Source organism: Crocuta crocuta, unplaced genomic scaffold (assembly GCF_008692635.1).
Source record: "Crocuta crocuta isolate KB4526 unplaced genomic scaffold, BGI_CrCroc_1.0 scaffold431, whole genome shotgun sequence".
NCBI classification, from domain to species: domain Eukaryota; kingdom Metazoa; phylum Chordata; class Mammalia; order Carnivora; family Hyaenidae; genus Crocuta; species Crocuta crocuta.
Window position 1 is genome coordinate 2859128 of NW_027528859.1, and position 21534 is coordinate 2880661.

The 21534-nt window shown below is 45.1% G+C and overlaps 1 protein-coding gene across 1 annotated transcript in view; it reads right to left on the reverse strand.

The window, feature by feature from the left end:
- LOC144224986 (stimulated by retinoic acid gene 6 protein-like) overlaps window positions 1-20632 on the reverse strand; it is a 38747-nt gene extending 18115 nt beyond the window's left edge. Inside the window, exons 1-8 of the mRNA XM_077756069.1 lie at window positions 20597-20632; window positions 18836-18936; window positions 16072-16202; window positions 11182-11302; window positions 9578-9623; window positions 6233-6361; window positions 5277-5347; window positions 3795-3906 (exon numbers count right to left, since the gene is read on the reverse strand). Coding sequence (XP_077612195.1) covers window positions 3795-3906; window positions 5277-5347; window positions 6233-6361; window positions 9578-9623; window positions 11182-11302; window positions 16072-16202; window positions 18836-18936; window positions 20597-20632 — 747 coding nt within the window. The remainder of the gene's footprint in view (window positions 1-3794; window positions 3907-5276; window positions 5348-6232; window positions 6362-9577; window positions 9624-11181; window positions 11303-16071; window positions 16203-18835; window positions 18937-20596) is intronic.
- Between the last annotated feature and the right edge of the window lie 902 nt (window positions 20633-21534).

Genomic DNA, 21534 nt, shown 5'->3' on the forward strand with positions numbered 1-21534 from the left:
TCTCGGTTAGAGAATAACACATGGAGGACTGTTGCCCCCCAAACCTGAATACCTACTCAACATTGTTACATAGGCAAACATATATCTAGTGTTAAGTCACTAAAATTTAGGGGTTTATGTGGTACTCCAGCATCACCTAACTCATACTTTCATTTAAAACTTAATCACAGGAGGGGCACCTGGGTGGCTCAGTCAGTCAAGCATCTGACTTTGGCTCAGGTCATGATCTTATGGTTTGTGGGTTCACGTCCCACATCAGGCTCTGTGCTGACAGCTGAGAGCCTGGAGCCTGCTTTGGATTCTGTGTCTCCCCCTCTCTCTGCCCCTCCCCCATTCAAGCTCTGTCTGTCTGTCTCTCTCAAAAATAAACATTAAAATTTTTTAACTTAATCACAGGATTAATTTATATAGGTATCATCTGGAAGACAATATGGTCTTCCCATTTCTATCTTTCCATTTTGACCCTCCTTTTGACCCAGACATTTTACCTCAGATAACTTTGACTACATGAAATGCTTTGAGTCTGTGCTTAATAAAATATGAAAGTCAGAATTATGGCAACATTAATTTATTTTTCTTGAGAAAGTAAACTTAAATAATGTACCTATACTGAAACATGATGATCACCCAAAGTCCATAGTTTATATCAGTGTTCACTCTCAGTGTTGCACATTCTGTGGGTTTGGACAAATGTCTAATGACATGTATCTACCATGATAGTACCATACAAAGTCCTTTCACTGCCTTAAAATCTTCTGTGTTCTGCCTATTCTTCCCTCCCTCTCCCCAGTTCTTGGCAACCACTGATCTTTTATTGTCTCCATAATTTAGACTTTCAAAATGTCACACAGTTGGAATCATATAACGTAAACCTTTTCAAATTGGCATCTTTCACTTATTAATATGTATCTAAGTTTCTTCTAGGTCTTTTCATGGCTTGGTAGTTCATTTCATTTTAGTGCTGAACTGTATCCCATTGTCTGGATGTATCAAAGATTATTTATCCATTCGCCTACTGAAGAGCTCTTGGTCATGTCTATATTTTGGCAGTTATGTATAAAGCTGCTATAAACATCCATGTGCACGTTTTTTTATTTGTGTGTGTGGACATAACTTTTCAGTGCATGTGGGTAAATACCAAGGAGGGTGATTACTGGATCATATGGTAAGAGTACATTTAGTTTTGTCAGAACCAACCAAAGTGTCTCCCAAAGTGGCTGTACCATTTGTATTCCCACCAGCAATGAATGAGAATACCTGCTGCTTCACATCCTTGTCAGCATTTGGTGTTGGCAGTGTTCTGAATTTTGGCCATTCTAACATTCTAATGTGTAGTAATTGTTTTGATCATTGTTTTAATGTTCATTTTCCTGATGACATATGCTAAACAGCATGATTTCATTTGCTTATTTGCCATTAGTCTATCTTCTCTGTGAGGTGCCTATTTAAGGTCTTTGGTCCATTTTTTAATCAGGTTATTTGTTTTCTTATTGTTGAATTTTAAGAGGTCTTTGTATACTTTGAATAACAGTCTTTTTCAGATGAGTCTTTTGCAAATATTTTCTCCCAGTGTGTGGCTTGTCTTTTCACTCTCTTAGCAGAATCTTCTTGCAGAGTAAAATGTTTTACTGAAGTCCAGTATTTAAATGAAGTCCAGGTTATCATCTTTCTTTCATGGATTGTGTCTTTGGTGTCATATCTAAAAAAATCTTCACCACTTAATTATAGAAAACCAACCAGTGATTATCAGAGGGGAAGTGGGTAGGGGGATGGGCAAAACAGATGAAGGAGATTAAGAGTACATTTATCATGAGGAGCCCTGAGTAATGTATAGAATTGCTGAATCACTATACTGTATACTTGAAATAATGTAACATTTAATAATGCTTGGTAATGCCAAATAATAAAAACAATAATAATTAATTTAGTTTAATTTAAAAAATAAAAAGTCATTACCAAACCCAAGGTCATCTAAATTTTCTATGATTTCACCTTCTAGGAATTTTATAGTTTTGCATTTGACATTTATGTCTGTGATTCATTTTAATTTAATATTTAGGAAGGTATGTGTCTAGACTCATTTTTTTTTGCATGTGGATGTCTAGTTGCTCCAGCACTATTTGTTAAAGAGGAAATATTTGCTCCATTGTATTGCCTTTGCGCCTCTGTCAAAGATAAGTTGACTATATTTATGTTGGTCTATTTCTTAGCACTCTATCATTGATTCACTTGTCTGTATTGGCAACATCACACCATCATGATTAGGGTAGCTTTGTAGTAAGGCTTGAAATCAAGTAGTGTCAGTCCTCTAACTTTCTTCTTTTCCTTTAATATTGTGTTGGCTATTAGGAGTCTTTTGCCTCTCTCTATAAACTTCAGAACCAGTTTGTCAATATCCACAAACTAACCCCCTGGGGTTTTGATTGAGATTGCACTGAATTCCAATATAGATCAATCCCAATATACATAGATCAAGTTGGAAAGTACTAATATCTTGACAATATTGAATCTTTCTATCCACGCATATGGAATATCTCTCCATGTATTTAGTTCTTCTTTGATTTCTTTCAACACAGGTTTGTAGTTTTCCTCATATAGATCATGTACATATTTTATTAGATTTACATTTAAGTATTCCTTTTGGGGGGTGCTAATGTAAATGATATTGTTTTTTAAGTTCAAATTCCTCTTCTTTGATGCTGATATATAGAAAAGCAATTGACTTTTGTATGTTAACCTTGTACCCTTCAACCTTGCTATAACTGCTTATTAGTTCTAGGAGTTGGATTTTTAACATGATTTTATTTGTAAGTAATCTCTGCACCCAACATAGGGCTCAAACTTAGAAATCTGAGATCAAGAGTCACATGAGCTATCAACTGAGCAACCAGATGCCCCTTCAGGAGTTTTTTGTTGATTCTTTTGGATTTTCTACATACACAATCATGTTATCTGTAAACAAAGACATTTTTACTTGTTCCTTCCCAACCCGTGTATCTTTTATTTCCTTTTCTTGTCTTATTACTTAGCTAGGATTTCCTAAGTAGATGTTGAGTGATGAGGGGAAACATTCTTGCCTTCTTCCTGAGTTTTGTGGGAAAGCTTCTAATTTCTCACCATAAAATATGATGATGCTAGCTGTAGATTTTTTGATTTTTTTTTATCGGATTGAGAAAGTTCCCCTCTATGTCTAAGTTACTGAAAAAAATTTATCATGAACTGGTGTTGAATTTTGTTAAATGTTTTTCCTGCATCTGTTGATACAATCATGTGATTTTTCTTCTCTCAGCTATAGATATGACTGATTACATCAATTGATTTTTAATACTGTACCAGGCTTGCATACCTAACATAAATCCCACTTGGTTGTGGTGTATAATTCATCCTATACATTGCTGGATTTGATTTGTCCAATTCCATTGTGATTTTCTAGGTCCACATGTCTCCAATTTTAGGAACAATGGTTTGCACCATGACTTCTCTTCTCTTATGGATCTAAGAACAACTGCTGATTTTCAGTTTGTTCAGATTTTTACTTGTTGTTAGGATGGAGTGGCATATTATAAGCTCTCAACATGGAATAGACAACTGGAAGTCTCCACAAATAATTCAGTTATATTTATTAGTTATTCACCATGTGGGTGAAAGTGTCCTTGGAATAAAAATGGTGGAGGTAAAAAAATTGTACTTCTTTGATGTACAGACACAATTTTGACCCAGCTTTTAAAGAATAAGCCCTGCCCTAACTCCATCCCACTTATAAAATAGAAAAGGGTTTGTCTGGATCTACTTACAAGGTATAGGCATATGAAAGCCAACACGGTGGTTCCAATCATTCTGCTTGGGAACTGAAAGCAGGGGTCCCACTCATATACCCTGGTTTGGAACCAGGACTTTTTTGTCTCCCTGTGAAGGAATAAATAACAGAAAAGAGAGGATGTGGTTGGTAAACAAATGCCTGATTCTTCTGAAAATAACCTCTGCTTCATATTAGAATTTAGAGAATACTGGTAGATTCCAGTTCTCATTCTCCCCTTATTCTTAAGAACAGAGATTCAATTTTATTCAGTACAGCAATTCACGAAACTCACGCGCTATGATTTCTGATTTTTCTTACACCAAAGAGGGACCAAGACTAAGCACAGGTCAGTCAGATGTCACCGGATGTGGCAGTTTGGGGAGGTACTGAGGTGTAATTCACACAGTTGGGAGGGTCCCCATTATCTTTCTTCTGTTCTCCTGCCTGCTGTCTGAAATGCAGATACAGAGGCTGGTCCAAGCTGGAGCCTGCCCCAGCATCTATCTTGGACCGTAGACAACTTCATGATGACAGTTACTAAGAGCTGGAGCAGAAAGACAGGCGACCAGTAACCTACCATGGTGGGCAGTCCAGGGTCAGTATGAACTACCTACCCCCAGAATTCTTTTATATGAGAAAGAAATAAATCTCCCTCTTGTGTGTCCCCACTGTTATTTTGCATTTTCTGCTACATGTAACTAAACATAGTTCTAACCAGAGTACTAGCTTTGCCACTGTATGACCCTGGCTTAGACACGTCCCCTTTCTAGGGCTTATCCCCTGGTAGACAGTGGCAGTGGCAGGGATAGGGTTGATCACTGAAGACCAGGTGCTTCTGTGTGGCCCTGAGCTATGTCCTCTGGTATTGGTAACAGCCCCTGCAGTGTTTCTCTGGGAACCTGCTCCCTCCCTTCAGTCCTACCATTTAAGTGAGGCTGAACCACTTGCTAGTTCCAGTGATGAACATATGACAGGCCCAACAACCCATTTACTCTAATCACCTAGCCCAGTAATTGGTTCTGGGAAGGCATGTGGTCTGATGCAACTCTGTGAAACACACTCATGGGAGTGTGGTTTGAATTAGTAGAAAGTTTCTCTTTCCTAGGATCTTAAACCAAGAGAATATAAGCTTAGAGATTCTGAGGGCCACCAAGGGGGAGGAAGCCCACCTAACTACGAAGCTAACACAGATTAAAGCAGAACTAAGAGCAAATGAGGAAACCAGCCCTGGTTATGATATCAATTAGGCCACTGAATCTATCTGCATCTGAACTGAACACCTCTAGAGTTTTTAATTATGGAAGGCCACACATTTCCTTTTTCTCTTTAATCTAGTTTGAGTGGAGTTTCTGTCATTAGCAAACAAGAGTCCTGACTACTATGTGCCCATCGAGTCATCTCAGGGTCTCCAGCACTGTCAGGGATCATCAACACCGGTGCAGACCCCAAGGGGTGAATGGAACACACTGGGGCTTACTGCGGGGGGGCCTTCCTCAGGAGCCGCTTGACATGCTCTGCCTGGTGAACTTCCAGAAAAGGCTTTTCTTCCTGTGAGAAAACAGAGAGGTATCCACTGGGGCTCACAAACCCTTGTTAGGGTTTTGGTCTCTTCGTGTTTTTTTTTTAAATTATACTTTATTGTCAAGTTGGTTACCCAGTGCTCATCCCAACAAGTGCCCTCCTCCATGCCCATCACCCCCCTTCCCCTCTCCCCCACCCTCAAACCCTCAGTTTGTTCTCAGTATTTAAGAGTGTCTTATGGTTTGCCTCCTCCCTCTTCTTAACTATTTTTCCCCTTCCCCTCCCCTATAGTCCCCTGATAAGTTTCTCCTATTCCACATATGAGTGAAAACATATGGTATCTGTCTTTCTCTGCCTGACTTACTCACTCAGCATAACAACCTCGAGTTCCATCCACGTTGCTACACATGGCCAGATTCTATTCCTTCTCATTGCCATGTAGTATTCCATTGTATAGATAAACCACATCTTCTTGATCCATTCATCAGTTGATGGGCATTTAGGCTCTTTCCATGATTTGGCTATTGTTGAGAGTGCTGCTGTGAACATTGGGGTCCATGTGCCCCTATGCATCAGCACGCCTGTATCCCATGAGTGAATTGCTAGCAGTGCTATTGCTGGGTCATGGGGGGGGGTTTGATGGGTTATTGTCACAGGGGGCAGGAATGTGGGTAATGCTGCTCTTTCAGGTTGAGCACAGTGGTTAAGAGAGAGCCTCAACAACCAAACTCTCCTGTTCCGGTCCTGGCTCCACTCCAGACTAGCAACATGCTGTTGGGCAATGCAACTCACCTCTCTTGGTCCACCTCTCTTCATGCAGAATGGGAGAAGTAAAAATAGCGCCTACCTCATGAGGCTGCTGCGAAGACGAGACCTGCCAGCACACACATGGTGCTCATACTCAGTACTCACCATCTGCAGCTCCCAGCCCAGGTGGACCCTCAGTGATTTGACAAACATGTGCAGGAAGCGGCCCAGCAGGAAGGCCAGGCACAGCAGTGAGGGCCAGTAGAACATGACAGTCTCATACTTCCCCAAAAACTGCAACAGAAGCAGAGCATGGGGCGTGGGCTCTAGGCAGGGCAGGGCCTGGCCCGGGAAAGCTGTGGAAAGGAATCTGCCTGCCCCAGGCCCCTCGCACTGCGCCCACCTTCTCAGGGCTTGGCCGTCAGCGGTCATGTTCTGCTCCCCCAGCTCCAATCACCACCTGAGCAGGGGGCTAGAGTCCAGCAGCCCTGGGTGTGAATCCCAGCGCCCCCATTTTAAAAATTTATTTATTGTTTAATTTACATCCAAGTTAGTTAGCATATGGTGTAGCAATGATTTCAGGAGTAGATTCCTTAATGCCCCACCCCCCTCGCACAACCCCTCTAGTAACCCATTTTGTTTTATACAAAGGGCTTTCACTAATCAGCTTTTTCTGATTAGTTATGAAATGTTACTTTTGGAAAATACACACCACAGATAGAAGGAGACAAAGAGGGATGAGGAGGGGAGACAGAGAGCAGAGGGTTGGAGAGGAGAGAGAGAGAGAGAGAGAGAAACATATGGAGAGGAGGAGAAACAAAGAGAGAGGAAGGAAGGTAGGAATGAAGGAGGGAAGGGAGGAGGGATGGGAAGAAGAAAGGAAGGAAGGGAGGATGGAAGGAGGGAAGGAGAGAGGAAGGGAAGGATGGAGGAAGGAAGGAAGAGAGGGAGGGGGAAGGAAGGAAAGAAGGGAAGAAGAAAGGAAGGAAGGAAGGAAGGAAGGAAGGAAGGAAGGAAGGAAGGAAGGAAGGAAGGAAGGGTCTCTCAAAATGGTGCTCATAGTTTTTCCATGGTTTTAGTTCCATTAAAATGGAACTAAAAAACCTGCTTTTTCTCCCCACTGTTTTAAGGTAAATAATATTGTAATTTATCTTTCACAATTTACTGGTTGGTTTCATGTTTTTTTATGTTTCCAGAGCACTTGCCCTATGGGGAGTCGGGTTTTGAATTTGTGATGCTTGGGTGTGGGACACAGACATGCTGAGATGTGGGGCTCATATCTCCCCTTGATCTTCCTCTCCAACATACGCTCACTGCTTAGACATCAGACATCACCACTGCCAATATTCCAGTGTCTTTCCTCTGTATCTATCCTTACACCTATATCTGTTATAAATTGAGATTATACCAAATACATAGGTCTGTCTACATCATAATGAGCTCCCCACACAGTTATGAATTATTTGCAGACATCACTTTTAATGCTGCATAACAGTACACTATTTAGATGAATTAACTTTAAAGTCTCTCCTAATATGTGATATTTTAGACTCTTCAGCATCTCATTTTTATACATAATGTTTCCACAGATACATCTGAGAACATGAAACAATCTTTAGTATTACCTTAGTCTGGATTCTAGTTCCATGATGTTTAACTGTAAGTCCCTTTAGCCCGAGTCTCACTTTCTTAGCAGTGAACTGGGGAGGCACTAACACCTGGTCTTCAAGGTGCCTTGAAGCGCCTTGAACTATGCAGTAGTTAATTTGGGAGACTGAGCCTAGGACACCTAGCACCCAGCAGTTCTTAATGTTTGTGATTCTGAGCACAGAAGTGAGACCCTGCCCTCTCTTTCAATAACCATGAATATCCCGAATTTCAAAAGAACCTCAGGAAGACAGGAAGCTCTCCAAGACACCAAAGAAGATGCCTGTGATCTGGAATCTCAGGCACTGTGAGCAGGATGAGGAGGGCATCTTTTTGAGCAGAGGTATGCCAGAATGTTCTCAATCCCAGCACAGAGATGCAGAGGGAAACCCCAGCCCCCAGGCTCATTTTCCAGTCCAGCTCCCCAACTCCTCATCACGCCCTGTAATCCTCCAAGGTTGGTCAAGTCTGGGAGAGGCTTTGGCAAGGCTCCCGTCAGCTCCTGGCCGAGGGGGCCTCCTGGTCCCCTTGCCTGCCTAGTAACCCTTCTAGCTGCAGTGTGGCTCCCTCTCTCATCTTACTCCTTTTTCTGGTGTACAAGGCTAAATGGATGAACTGGTTTCCCCCAATTCTGAGGACAATGCATGACAAAGCTGGAAGGGTTCATTCAGTCTGAGATTTCCATTTTATGAAAAACTGGGGCTACATGAAGGAGTGGAAAGAAATGAGCTTTGGAGGGGCGCCTGGGTACCTCAGTTGGTTAAGCGTCCGACTTCGGTTAGGTCACAATCTCAGTTTGTGAGTTCCAGCCCCGTGTCAGGCTCTGTGCTGACAGCTCAGAGCCTGGAGCCTGCTTCAAGNGCCTCAGTTGGTTAAGCGTCCGACTTCGGTTAGGTCACAATCTCACAGTTTGTGAGTTCCAGCCCCGTGTCAGGCTCTGTGCTGACAGCTCAGAGCCTGGAGCCTGCTTCAAGTTCTGTGTCTCCCTCTCTCTCTGCCCCTCCCCCACTCACACTTTGTCTCTCTCTCTCTCTCTGTCAAAAATAAACATTAAAGAAAATTAGGGGTGCCTGGGTGGCTCAGTCAGATGGGCATCTGACTCGATTTCAGCTCAGGTCATGATCTCACTGTTCTTGAGTTCAAGCCCGACATCAGGCTTTACACTGACAGTGTCGAGCCTGCTTGGGATTCTCTCTCTGCCCCTCCCTCTCTCTCTCTCTTTCTCAAAATAAATAAATAATTTTTTTTTTTTAAAAAAAGAAGAAGAAATGAGCTTTGGAGTCAACCAGACCTGGTGTCAACTCTCAAATCTGCTATTTCTTTTTTTTTTTTAATGTTTTATTTATTTCTAGGAGAGAGAGAGAGAGGGAGACAGCATGAGCAGGGGAGGGTCAGAGAGAGAGGGAATCACAGACTGAAACAGGCTCCAGGCTCTGAGCTGGCAGTCAGCACAGAGCCCAACGCAGGGCTCAAACCCATGAACCGCGAGATCATGACCTAAGTGAAAGTCGGATGCTTAACCGACTAAGCCACCCAGGTGCCCCTCAAGTCTGCTATTTCTTAAGAGTTACTTAATAAACTTGGGCCTCAGTTTCCTCACCTGTAATATAGGTCTGCTGAGAGGTTCCCTACCTTGGGGGGTTGCTTTGAACATCAACTGAGAGACCATCTGTCTGTGAATGAGCATCCTGATGAAGGTAAGATGCTATACAAATGGAAGCATCACGAATGGCTCCAACTCTCCTTTCCATCATATGAAGGAGCTGAGGCCCAGAGAGTGGCAGAGGCTTGCCCAATGTCACACAGCAAACTGGTCATGGTGATAGGACTGGATGCTCTAAACATAGCTCAGCAGGGACTCACCTGCCCATGGGGACATTGTATGATGTAAAGGATGGTAACAGCAAACCTGTAGGACAAAAACAAGGCTTGGGGCACTGTGGTCTCTCCCAGCCTGGGCCCTGTGAAGATGCCCAGATCCCATCAGCCTGGAGCTCCCTCCTCTTCCCCGACTCCTTGGAAGGGCTGGTTGCCAGGCCTCTGTGTACATCCCACCCAGATGGAGCACTCTGCTCGTGCCAAAGTACATGCGCCAAATTCACTTAACTTGTCCTCATATAGGACACAATCCTGGGATCCACACAGCAGAGCACAAAAACCCTGAGTGATCTCCTCCTCCCTGCCCTCATCATTCCCCAGAGAGGGAAAGGCATTTGTCCAGAGTCACACTCAGATCCAGGACAGAAGCTCAGGTCTCCTGACTGGTGTTGACACTCATTCTGCTGGGACTGTCCTTGTCTGGAAACGCTGCCCTGAGGAATGAGCCTCAAGGCTTGGCCCCACGGGACACACACGCCTGGTCATAGTCAAGCTTGATTCATCTCCCAGGATTTAAAGCTGCTGAGTGATTCCCACCACCCATTCCTCCCTGGGTCAAGGGTTTGTCAGAGGCCGGAAAGATGGTATTACCCCATGTCTAACCCTGGATACCCTCTCTTTAATCTTATAAAGCAAGCTGTTTACAAACTTAGGAATGGTAGCCACGGTGTGTCAGGTGCTGGAGAGCCCCCTGCAGTGGCCCACACACTGGGCCTGAGGACCCCTGCCCCACAGAAAGTGCTGTAGGAGGGGAGCCAGCTCAGTAAGGGGGCAGGGGCTAGAAAGCAGAATGTTCATGGGAAGATTCACTCAGCAAGTATTCCTGGGGCCGGTTCCAGGCTGGGTCTGGGGCCAATGCTGAGAGCACAGAAATCACCAGGAGGGTCAAGAAGTCCTCCATCTGTGGGGTCAATGATCCATGAAGGGTGAGCATGGGTCTGTCAGTGGATCCAGTCGGGGAAGATAACCCACAGGGGAGAATAACAACATATAGACAAAGAGGCCAGAACGTGTGACCCAAAGGGGTCTATCCTGCTGTCCAGCACACTCCCTGGCTCATAGCAGGGACATAATAGCATGTTTGCTGAGTGAATGAGTGGGTGGATGAAGGAATGCAAGAGTCTGGTGTGACTGGAGGTGTGTGCTAGAGACTGCTAGGGATGGAGACACAGGGGAGGCCAGACCACAGTGGCCCTGAATGCCATGTTAAGGCACATGGATTTTTCTCCTGGGCTCCCAGGGGAGACATGACAGCACAGAGAAGAGGCATCCAAATGGGTCTCCAACATCTCCCATTGGGACCCATGGCAGTTGACAGAAATGAAATGTTCTACAACCCCAATTTCTGGAATATTCTGAGAGTGGTCCATGAAGCAGAAAGAAATACCTGACCTCCTGCAGCCTTAGGTGCAGTCCCAGGGAGAGGCCACCATGGGACCTGGGACCAGTCACCCCACCTGCCCATCACGGGCCTCTGTCTGAGCAAAGATGCCCTCCAAGGGAGCTCTCGGGTCACCTCCAGCCCTTTGTCCAGAGTGCAGCCACAGCAAAGGAGTCACAGGAGGGCAGACACACAGCGTCCGTCTTACCAGATCAGAGAGTAGCTGAAGCCGAGGATGGAGCTGACCAGCTGGAACTCCGACGAGAGGCAGGCAAAGAAGGGGAAGTAAGACAGGCCGACTTCCATGCCTCCGATCAGAAGCACGAAGGCTGGGGGAGACAGGGCCAGAGATGCTATGAGCCCTTATCCCAACAAAGCGACAGGGCTTTACACTGACTTCCAGTCACAGGCCTCAGGTCCCAAGGAAATGAGTGGACAAGCCCCAGCTCAGCAAAGAGGAATGTGCGAATGTCTTTCGTTCTTGCAAGAGACCCTTCCTGGGACGTCTTCCATGCCAGGTGCTGGCTAACTATTGAGATGAGGAAGGCTTGGTCCCTGCCCTTGGCTGGCTCACAGTGTGAAGTGCAGAGACAGGCCTCATAGATGGACAAACAGCAATCACAGAGTAAAGCACTGTAAGTCCACCAGGGCAACACGAAGAGTGGTGGTGGGGTGTGTGTGTGTGTGTGTGTACAAAACTTCTTATACCCATCACATACTCTCTAAACGAGGCAGTGATAAGATTCATTCTGCCACTGACTAGCCCTCAGAGGAAAGATCTAGGAAAACCTACTCATGTAAGACAATCTTTACCCAGCTGCTTTGAGCTGGGTCCAGGGCCAGGCACTAAGGCTGCAGGAGGAATGAACAAGTCTCTTGCTTTCTGAGATGCTTATAGTCCAATAGGGAAGACAGGAAGGAAGGTGAGTGGTGTGTCAACAGAGGCATATTCAATCGGCTGTGGGGACAAGGAGAGGAAGCCACTGACTTCACCTGGGGTCTGGGTCAGAGAAGGCTTCCTGAAAGTGGTGACATATAGCAAGGCCAGGAAATATAAGCAGGGGTTTGTAAGATGGCAAGAAGGGAAGGGAGGGCATTCCTCCCCCAGAGGATGGGAAATGGCTGGTTGGGGCTGGTCATTATTTCTGTGACTGTGACAGGTGGGAGGCTGGCAGGAAAGGACGACATAGAAGGAATAATTTCTGTGAGGTTGGAAGCCACGGCAGCATAATTCTGTAATCTGCCGGAAGTCCCTCTGCCACAGAAGCAGACGGAGCAACCAAAATGGCAAACCCCACACCTGGAGGCAACATCGACAACAAAGCCAGGTCCCGAGACCATTTGGTAACAACACCCGAAGTAGGAGGAAGAGGAGGAAGGCCCGAGAACAGAACCCCAAAATGCCAGCAGACACAAGAGACGGAAGCTATGATACCCGGCCCGAGCCCCCCGTTGACGCAGACGGCTGACAGGAAGACCCCAAGATGAGAAGCACAGGAACACCAGGAGCTGGGAAATAGAGGGTCCAGACAAAAGCGAGGGAAGAGGTGGACTCGGGACGCATGAAGATGTTCAGAGGATACATCTACATGATCACTTCCTGCAAACTGAAGAGAGGAATCTAGAGCCACGAACCAAGAAATAATGTTCTGACCCAGCCAGATGCTCAACGGCATTAATCTTTAGGGAAATGCAAATCAAGACAGTGATTAGATCCTACATCACACGTACTAAGATGGCTATAACCGGTTTAAAAATATAAAACAGTGTTGGTGAGGATGTGCAGAAATTGGAACCCTCACACACTGCAGATCAACGGAACAGAACAGAGTCCAGAAACAGACCCGTGCCTGTGGAGCCAACTGACGCTGTCAAGGGTCCAAAGGCAATTTTGTGGGCAAAGGATAAAAAGGATAAAAAAGCAGTGCTGGAAAAAATGGATAACCAAAGGCAAAAAAAAGCCAAAACAAGCCAAAAAAAAAAAAAACCCCAACACACAACAAAACCTTAACCAAGACCTCATACTATAAGCAAAAATTAACTCAAAATATATCACAGGCCGAAAAGCAACATATCATAAAACTAAAAAGCTTCTAGAAAAAACATAGGAGAAAATCTAAGTGACCTTCTATTATGCAAAGATTTCTTCTAGGGCACCATAAGCATGAGCCATAAAATAAAATGAATAAATTAGATTTCATCAAACTTTTAAGGCAGCTTTTCAAAAGAAATTATTGGTAGAATGAAAAAAACAGCTACAGTCTAGGAGCAAATGCAATTCCCATGTCTGATAAAGGACTCGCGTACACACTACATAAAGAACTGTCGAAATTCAGTAAGAAGAAAATAAAAAATCCAATTTTTATAAATAAGGAAAGTGATTTGGACATGTCACCAAAGAGCTATGTGGATAGCAAAAAGCACATCAAAATATTAAAACCACAATAAGACATCACTACATGCCTCTTAAAATGGCTAAAATTAAAAAGACTGTCTATTCGTTTGGTTTTTAGATTCTACAAATGGGTGAAATCATATGGTGTTTGTTTTTCTCTGACTTATTTCCCTTAGCATAATACCCTCTAGATCCATCCATGTTACAAATGGCAAGATTTCATTCTTTCTATGGCTGACTATTATTCCATTGTGTGTGTGTGTGTGTATATACACTATATACACTATATACATATATACTACATATATATATGCTACATATATACACTATATCTTCTTTATATATATGTATATGTATATATACACTGTATATATATATACTACATATACATATATATATATATATATATATACACACACACACACACTGTATCTTCTTTATCCATTCATCGATGGATGAACACTTAGGTTGTTTATATATCTTGGCTATTGTAAATAATGTTTCAATAAACATAGGATGCTTACATCTTTTCAAATTAGTGCTTAGATTTTTTTTTTATTTTAGAGAAATAGGGTGCAAGCAGAGGAGAGGGATGGGGGAGAGAGAGATAGAGAGAGAGAGAGAGAGAGAGAGAGCGAGAGAGAGAGAATCTCAAGCAGGCTCCATGCTCCATGTAGAGCCTGACACAGGGCTTGATATCACAGCCCTCAAATCATGACCTGAGCCGAAATCAGGAGTGGAATGCTCAACTGACTGAACCACCCAGGCACCCGGTGTTCTCATTTTCTTTGGGTAAATACCCAGTGATGGGATTACTGGGTCAGATGGTAGTTCTCTTTTTCACTTCTAGGGAACCTCTATACTGTTTTCCACAGTGGCTATACCAACTTGCATTCCTGCCAACAGTACATGAGGGTCCTTTTTTCTCCACATCCTCACCAACACTTACTATATTTCTTCAACAAACAGAATCAGACCTATATTTACAGGTAACAAACTGATGGCTGCCAGAGAGGGGTTAGGGGCAGTGGAGGGATGGACAAAATGGGTGAAGGGGACTTATAGGCTGTCAGTTTGGGAGTGAATAAGTCACAGCAGCAAAAAGGCACAGCATAGGGAATAGAGTCAATAATATAATAGTGTTGTACGCTGACAGATGGTAGCCATGTTTGTGGTGAGCAGAGCATAACATAGAGATGTTGAGTTACTGTGTTATACACCTTAAACTAATTTAACATGGCATGTCAACTATATTCAAATTAAAACAAATTTAAAGAGACTGACAACAACAAAAATATAAATAAAAAATAAAAAGGCTGACCACGTGTTCCTTAAGGATATAGAGAAATGAGAAGTCTCGCATACTGACAGTGATAATCTAAAATGGAACCATCACTTTGGAAAACAGTTTGACAATTTCCTTAAAAAGTATGATCTCAGGGCCCCTGGGTGGCTCAGTTGGTTGAGCATCTGACTTCATCTTAGGTCATGATCTCACGGTTCAGGAGTTTGAGACTCGTGTTAGGCTCTGTGCCGACAGCTCGGAGTCTGGAGCCCACTTCTGATTCTGTGTGTGTGTCTCTCTCTCTGTCCTTCCCTTGCTCATGCTCTGTCTCTGTCTCTCTCAAAAATAAACATTAAAAAAAATTTAAGTATGATCTACTACATGATGTATATGATCCAGCCATTCCACTCATAGGCACTTCCCCAGGAAAAATGGAAGCACAGGTGCACACAAAGATTTGTACACAAATGTTCAGAGCAGCTTTATATGCAAGAGCCAAAAACTGTGAATAAATCAAATGTCCATCAAGAGATGAATGAGTATACAAACTCTGTTTTCTCCATTTACTGGAGCACCACCCATAAAGGAAAAAAAAGAGTGAATTTCTGGCACATGTTAAATGTGTATGAATCTCAAAATAACATGCTGTGTGAAAGTGTACACACACACACACAGACAAGTACATTCTCTATGATCCCATTTATATAAAGTTCTGGAAAAAGATTAGTGATGAGGGTAGTGATAGAATAGAGTGGGAAGGGGACAACTTAAGGGGTTCGTTACCTTGATTGTGGTAATGATTTCATGGATATAAATATTTGCCAAAATTTATCAAACTGTATACGTCAAAAGGTATGTGGTGGTATATCATTTCAGTTTTAATTTGCATTTCCCTAAAGACTAATGAGGTGTTGGTAGGCATTTGCTCAGATAGGTCTGGAGCCCCTGAGAGAGAACCAGGCTGAACAGAGAGGTTCGGAGTCATTGTATTAGGATGATAAAATCTGTAAATTAGAGCTGATCCTTTAGGGAGAACATGAGGCCCGGGGATTGATGAGACCACAAACCAACAGACAAAGAAGTAAGCATTGTTCTGTGAGGAGGAATCCTGGAGCTTGTTGATATCAAGAAGGCAGCAATGGCTGGGACTTAGGAGAGATTTTGGGGGTAGGTGATGGCGAACCTACTTTCTGAGCCTTTGTTCTATGTCTAAAGGAGCCTGAATCTCACTGGGGGAAAGCCTCATAAGTAAGCATAGAGATCTGGTGGGCGAGGCATCTTCCTGGGGCAAATAACAGGTGGGGAACACTGACTGCTCACAAAGTTTATCCCCTGACCCCAGAGGACCCCGGCCAGGCAGTCTCTGAGAGCAAGACTTGCCATGGTGAAACCCCCAGCAGCTACGAGGCAGCCCTTACCTTGTGCCCATTGCGGGATCTGCAAGGGCTGGTACCCTTCTGAGAACAAGAACATGACTTTATTGGCTGTGGCCCCAAAGGCGATTCCATAAGACCATCGGTTACTAAAGGTGCCCACAAAGTCAAGAGGTCTGTGAACAAGAGAAACAGCTGGTGAGGCCAGACAGTGGCTCATTCCCCTATCACTTCCAAATAGCAACCCCACCTTGAGGAGGGATTATCAGGTGGAAAATTACTCATTCCAGCTGACATTGTCTGAGGCCCTCGGTGCCAATTCTAGGGGTAGGCATGGATTCAGGGTACTGAGGTGAGGAAGACAAAAAACTTTGCCCCTGAGGAGCCTTGAGGAAGGGGTTTGGGGAGGGGGACACAAGCAAGGACACCAATAGCCATGACAACAAACAAAATGGGGTGGGTTTCACTTATGAGAGACACAGACAATATGACTGGAGAGACCAAAGCAAGGATTATCTGCTAGACAGGCTTGGAAGCCTGCCCCGCACCTGGCCACTATGGGAGTTCCAATATCCCTGAGAAGGTCTGGGACTCATGGGCTGTGCTGGTTCCACACAAGCATCCCTTCCTGGCCATAGCTGATTGGACCAGGGGTGACCACCTGACTTTAGATAGGCCAATCAAATGCCTGGTCTTGTATTTAGGGTTTCTCACCCTGAAGACATGAGCCAGGTAGCTGTTAAAATTCTGTTCTGGAAAGTCATGCCAAGTTGGGATCAGAGTCAGTGGTAGAGGCAAGCAGTGATTTTAGGGAAGCAGAGATCCTAAGTCAGATGATAAAGTCGGACAGCAGAGAGGACAATAGTAAAATGGTGCTGAGGGGCTCCCGTGACACAAGGAGGCAGAAATAAAATCAGTCTCCCAGAGATGCCCATTTTTAGAGTTCCAGTTACCATGAGGCCAGCCCTGGCAGTTTCTGTGAAATCTCTATAATTTTATAAAATCCTTTCATATCCTTTTACAAAAACAAGCTTTATGGGATAGCCATCTCTTCTTCTGACCAAAATAGCTTTGTCTAGATCAACCGAAGCAATCACATTCTTCACAAAGAAGAATTGCCATCTGAAGCAGCTTGGATGAAAACTCAGGATGGCAACTAGGAAGTCACACATGAAGGCAGGGACCTGGGGGCAGGATCTGGATCTCCCCTCATACACCCTTAGTCTTGCTCATCTTCACCTCCAAGGCTTAGCTCAAGGAGCACCTCTTCCAGGAAGCCCCCACCCCACTTCCTTCCATTACCCCAACCACTCCAACCAGGCCCACCTAGCTTCTGCCTTGCCGTGTTTCAGCACGCCCCCCTGTGTCATTACTTGTCTAGGAAACTACAGGCTCCAAGGGGTAGGGACAGAGCACAGGGCCTTGAAAAGCGGAGGTGCTCAATGCATGTTTGTGGACATGCATTTTGTTGAAATGACTTGCATTTGATCAGTCCTCCCTGGAGTGCCTCAGCAATAAATGACACTGTTTTGTATCTTTAAAACAGATGGCTAGCCCCACTCTGTTCGTATCACAGAGACACTGTGGGCGGCAAATGAAGGGCCGCTTGACAAACACTGGCATGCCACACACGTGTGAGAGGCTTTTAATGAGTGAGGGCAGGGGCCGAAACTACTCAGAAAAGCAGGGGTTTTGATGGGAAAGTGGCCAGGGAGCAAGCAGGTGGTGCCATTGTCAACTGAACCGAAAGCAGTTTGGTGTGACCCATACGAGCTCCTAATCCAGGCCCTGCAAGTCAAACGCCCAGGGTAGTCTGCCTCTGTGTCCCAACCAGTGTGGCTCAGACCTGGCACTTTGGGAGGGGCTGACCCCTCCAACGGGTGGTATCCCGGAGGAGTCTGCTACTCGGACCTGGTACAGGCGGTCCCTGGACATTGCAGGTGGAGTTGTCACCCTGAAGCACTAGGTCACCACTAGCCTTGGTCCTGACACTTTGGCGTCCTCTCCCTTCTCCAGAGCCCAAGGCTGAGACTTCAACAGGTTTACACGCATGAGCTTGCTTAGGCTGTGACGCAGGGGAAATCAGAGCAAACATCTACCAGACCTCAGTTAAAGCTCTTTTCACTTGTTAGCTGTGTGGACTTGGACACGACACTCAACCTCTCTGTGCCTGAGTTTGTTCATCCATTATGTGGGGAAAACGGCCTCCAGATGCTAGGTTGGCAAGAGAGTTCGTCCAAGTAATGTAGGCAGAGCAATGGGTCTGGTGCCTGGGTCACAGTCACTGTGCAATAACTGTTATCTGTGTTATGATCACTATTATAATCAATTATTAAAGGTGATGGGGCAGAGATACAAGCAATTAGAGCTTAAGGGAAAATGTGAGAAGGGGTGCAGAGGCTCAGAATGGCAGACCAGAAAGGCCCTGAGGGCAGCCTGGTCCGCGGGGTCTCCTGGTGCCATGCCAGTGTGAACGTTTGCTGCTGCCAGTGACCAACTGAGAACTCTCTTCTTCCTGCTTCCTGAGGCGGCCATAGAGCTGACGCTGGGGAGGCCTTTCCCATAGTGAGCTGCACCTGCTTGAAACATTTTAATCATATGCAGGCAGCTGTGGGTGCTGAGGCTGAAATGGCTTGGATGCCAATTCTGAACCCCCAGAGCTTGGTTGGGGTGAGGCAGGGAGGCAAAGGAGCGGTGGAGAGGAGGCAAGGTTGGGGAGGTAACGGGATGTTATCCTGACCTTATAGTAGGTGCTGGCCCCAAACACAGGGTACCCCAAGCTGTAGCGATCAGCAATTGTTCAACTCACATGATGATTGCAAAGTGGTTCCCCAGGAGGTAAGAAGTATCATCTCTCTGCTTAAGGTGCTCTCGTCTTTGGAGAAAGGACAAGACCAAAATGATGAAAAGCTACAGGAAGAGAAGATGAGAGTGTCAGCAGGCCCTCCCTGAAGGAGAACATGTGGGTGAGCGGAGAGCTCAGAGTGTCTGTGACTCCTCAGTCCCCAGAGTCAGGGAGCTAGCTGCACACGCTCTTGAGCTTCCGGAATGCTTTGTACTGAGCTTTCCTCTGTGTTGTCCCGAACAGGCTCAAATCTAGTCTCTCTCACATATTGACTGGAAGAGAGACCCAGCTTCTCCAAGCCTCAGTTTCCTCACCTGTGAAAAGGGGATAATACCTGTCAGGTTGCAAATCCTTTTTTATTTTCTGCTTTTTGAGAATTCAATCATATTCTCAGGTACTTGATGCCATTTTTCTCTCCCCTTTACTAGACTTCTTGAGAATTGTCTACACTTGCTGTCTCTGTTTCCTCACCTCTCGTTGCTCTTCAGCCCCCTAACCTGGCTTCTCCCTCCTAATCCATGGAAAGAACTCTGGCCAAAGTTGAAAACTACCATGAATCCAATGGAAACTTCAAGCCCAAATCTGGCTTCATCTCTCAGCAGCATTCCAGTGTTGACCGCTTCCTCCTCCTCTTAGAAACAACCTGTACCCTGGGCTTTTCTGGGTTTTCTCCATTACCTCTCAGTCTCCTCTGCTGGATTATTCTTTATTCAACCACTAAAGTCAGGAGTTCCTCATCGTTCAGTCCAAGGATCACTCCTCTTATTACTGGGTCCTCTCACCCATGTTCATGCATACAATGGCCACCAATGCCCAGAAGATTCAGCTTGACTCTTCAGCCCAGACCTTGTTCATGAGCTCCCCAACTGTTCATCTAACTACAGAGTTGGCACTTCTTAAATTCAGTATGTCTTAAATGGAATTCATCATTTGCCTCCCTGCCTTGCCTTCATTCACCCCAAACCTGGATCTCTTCTGTTTCTCCTTAATGACAGATACCGCCATCCTTCTGGCTGTGCAAGTCAGAGACCCACACAGTCCTCAACCCTTCCTCTCCCTAACTATTCTATCCAATGCATTACTCAGTCCTACTATTTTACCTCCCAATGTCTTGAGCTGACCACCACCATCCAGGATGAGCTAAAATCTAAACCATCTCCTCTTTGGCCCACTTGCAACCTGATCCCCACAATGCAATCAGAGCGATCATTTCAAAACAGACATCTGATCACACCAGCTACATGCTGGAAATACTCAAGTTATTTCCCACTGCACTTAGAATGCAGACACCACTGCTTCACATAGAGCCCACAGGGCCCCACCTGGCCCAGGCCTGCTTACCTCCCAGAAAACTCCACCTCAGCTCTTCACTCCAGCCACACCAGCCTTCTCAGCTACTCATGCTCTCCATTCACCTCCTCCACGGGGCCTTTGCACATGCTCTCCTCTCTGCTTGAAAGGCTCTTTACTACATCTTCCAACAGACCTCAGCTGTCATTGCTTCCTTAGAAGAACCTTTTTTGAATCCCTAAAAACCAGTGTCCTTGACTCTTTAGCCCTTAAAATCCTTCCTCTGCCTGTGTTTTGGTGCATAACATAAGAAAGCAAGTTAAGGAAATTCAGCTGATGTCTCTCTGCTGACCTATTCAGGCCCTTTTGGGAGTCTGTATGGGAAAAACCCAATTCCCTCCTCTCTCCTCTTTGCTCTTCTCTGCCTTTACTTACTGATGGGATGAGGGAGTAATGGAGGAAGAGCTCCATGTCCACCGAGCTGACACAGGTGCCATTTAGCTGCCTGGTCCTGAAAAACAGCCAAAAAACACATTCACATCATCAGTCACTGCTGCAGGCATTGACCTATCAGCATTGAGCATCACTGTCAGGACTTCGCCTTATACACCACTAAGATCATCTGATTTTTTTTTTTTTTTTATTTTGAGAGAGAGAGAGAGCATGCCAGTGGGGGAGAGGGGCAAATGGAGAGGGGGTAGGGGCAGAAAGAGAGAGAGAGAGAATCCTGACACAGGGCTCAATCTCACAACCCTGGGATCACAACCTGAGCTGAAATCAAGAGTCAGGTGCCCAACTGAGTTACCCAGGGACCCCAATCATCTGATCTTTTTGTTATTTCATTTTTTAATGTTTATTTATTTTTGAGAGAGAGAGAGAGCACGCGCACAAGTAGGGGAGGGGCAGAAAGAGAGGGAGACACAGAATTCAAAGCAGGCTCCAGGCTCCCAGCTGTCAGCACAGAGCTCAACAGGACGCTCGAACCCATGAACCGTGAGATCATGACCTGAGCCAAAGTCAGACACTCAACCGACTGAGCCACCCAGGCACCGGAAACAAAAAGATTTCTATTTTATTCAGAAGTACTTTGATCAATCACATGATTGTGTACTATGTAACCATTATCAATTTGAGACGGACATTGACTCAGTGCCTAGTAAACTCTGTTCTTGCTGCTCAAACTTCTTCTATACCCCATCTACACGCTCCTCAGGACCTGCAGGCCAGTGCAGACTCTCTCCCACCCCTGCAGCACCTGTTGGTCATCTCCTGGGCCTCCTTCCACTTCCAGCTCATGCCCTTCCCTCAGAAGTCTCAGGGAAGAGCACTCCTCTGGGGAACCCATGAGCAGGGCACACATCCCTGCAGTTCTT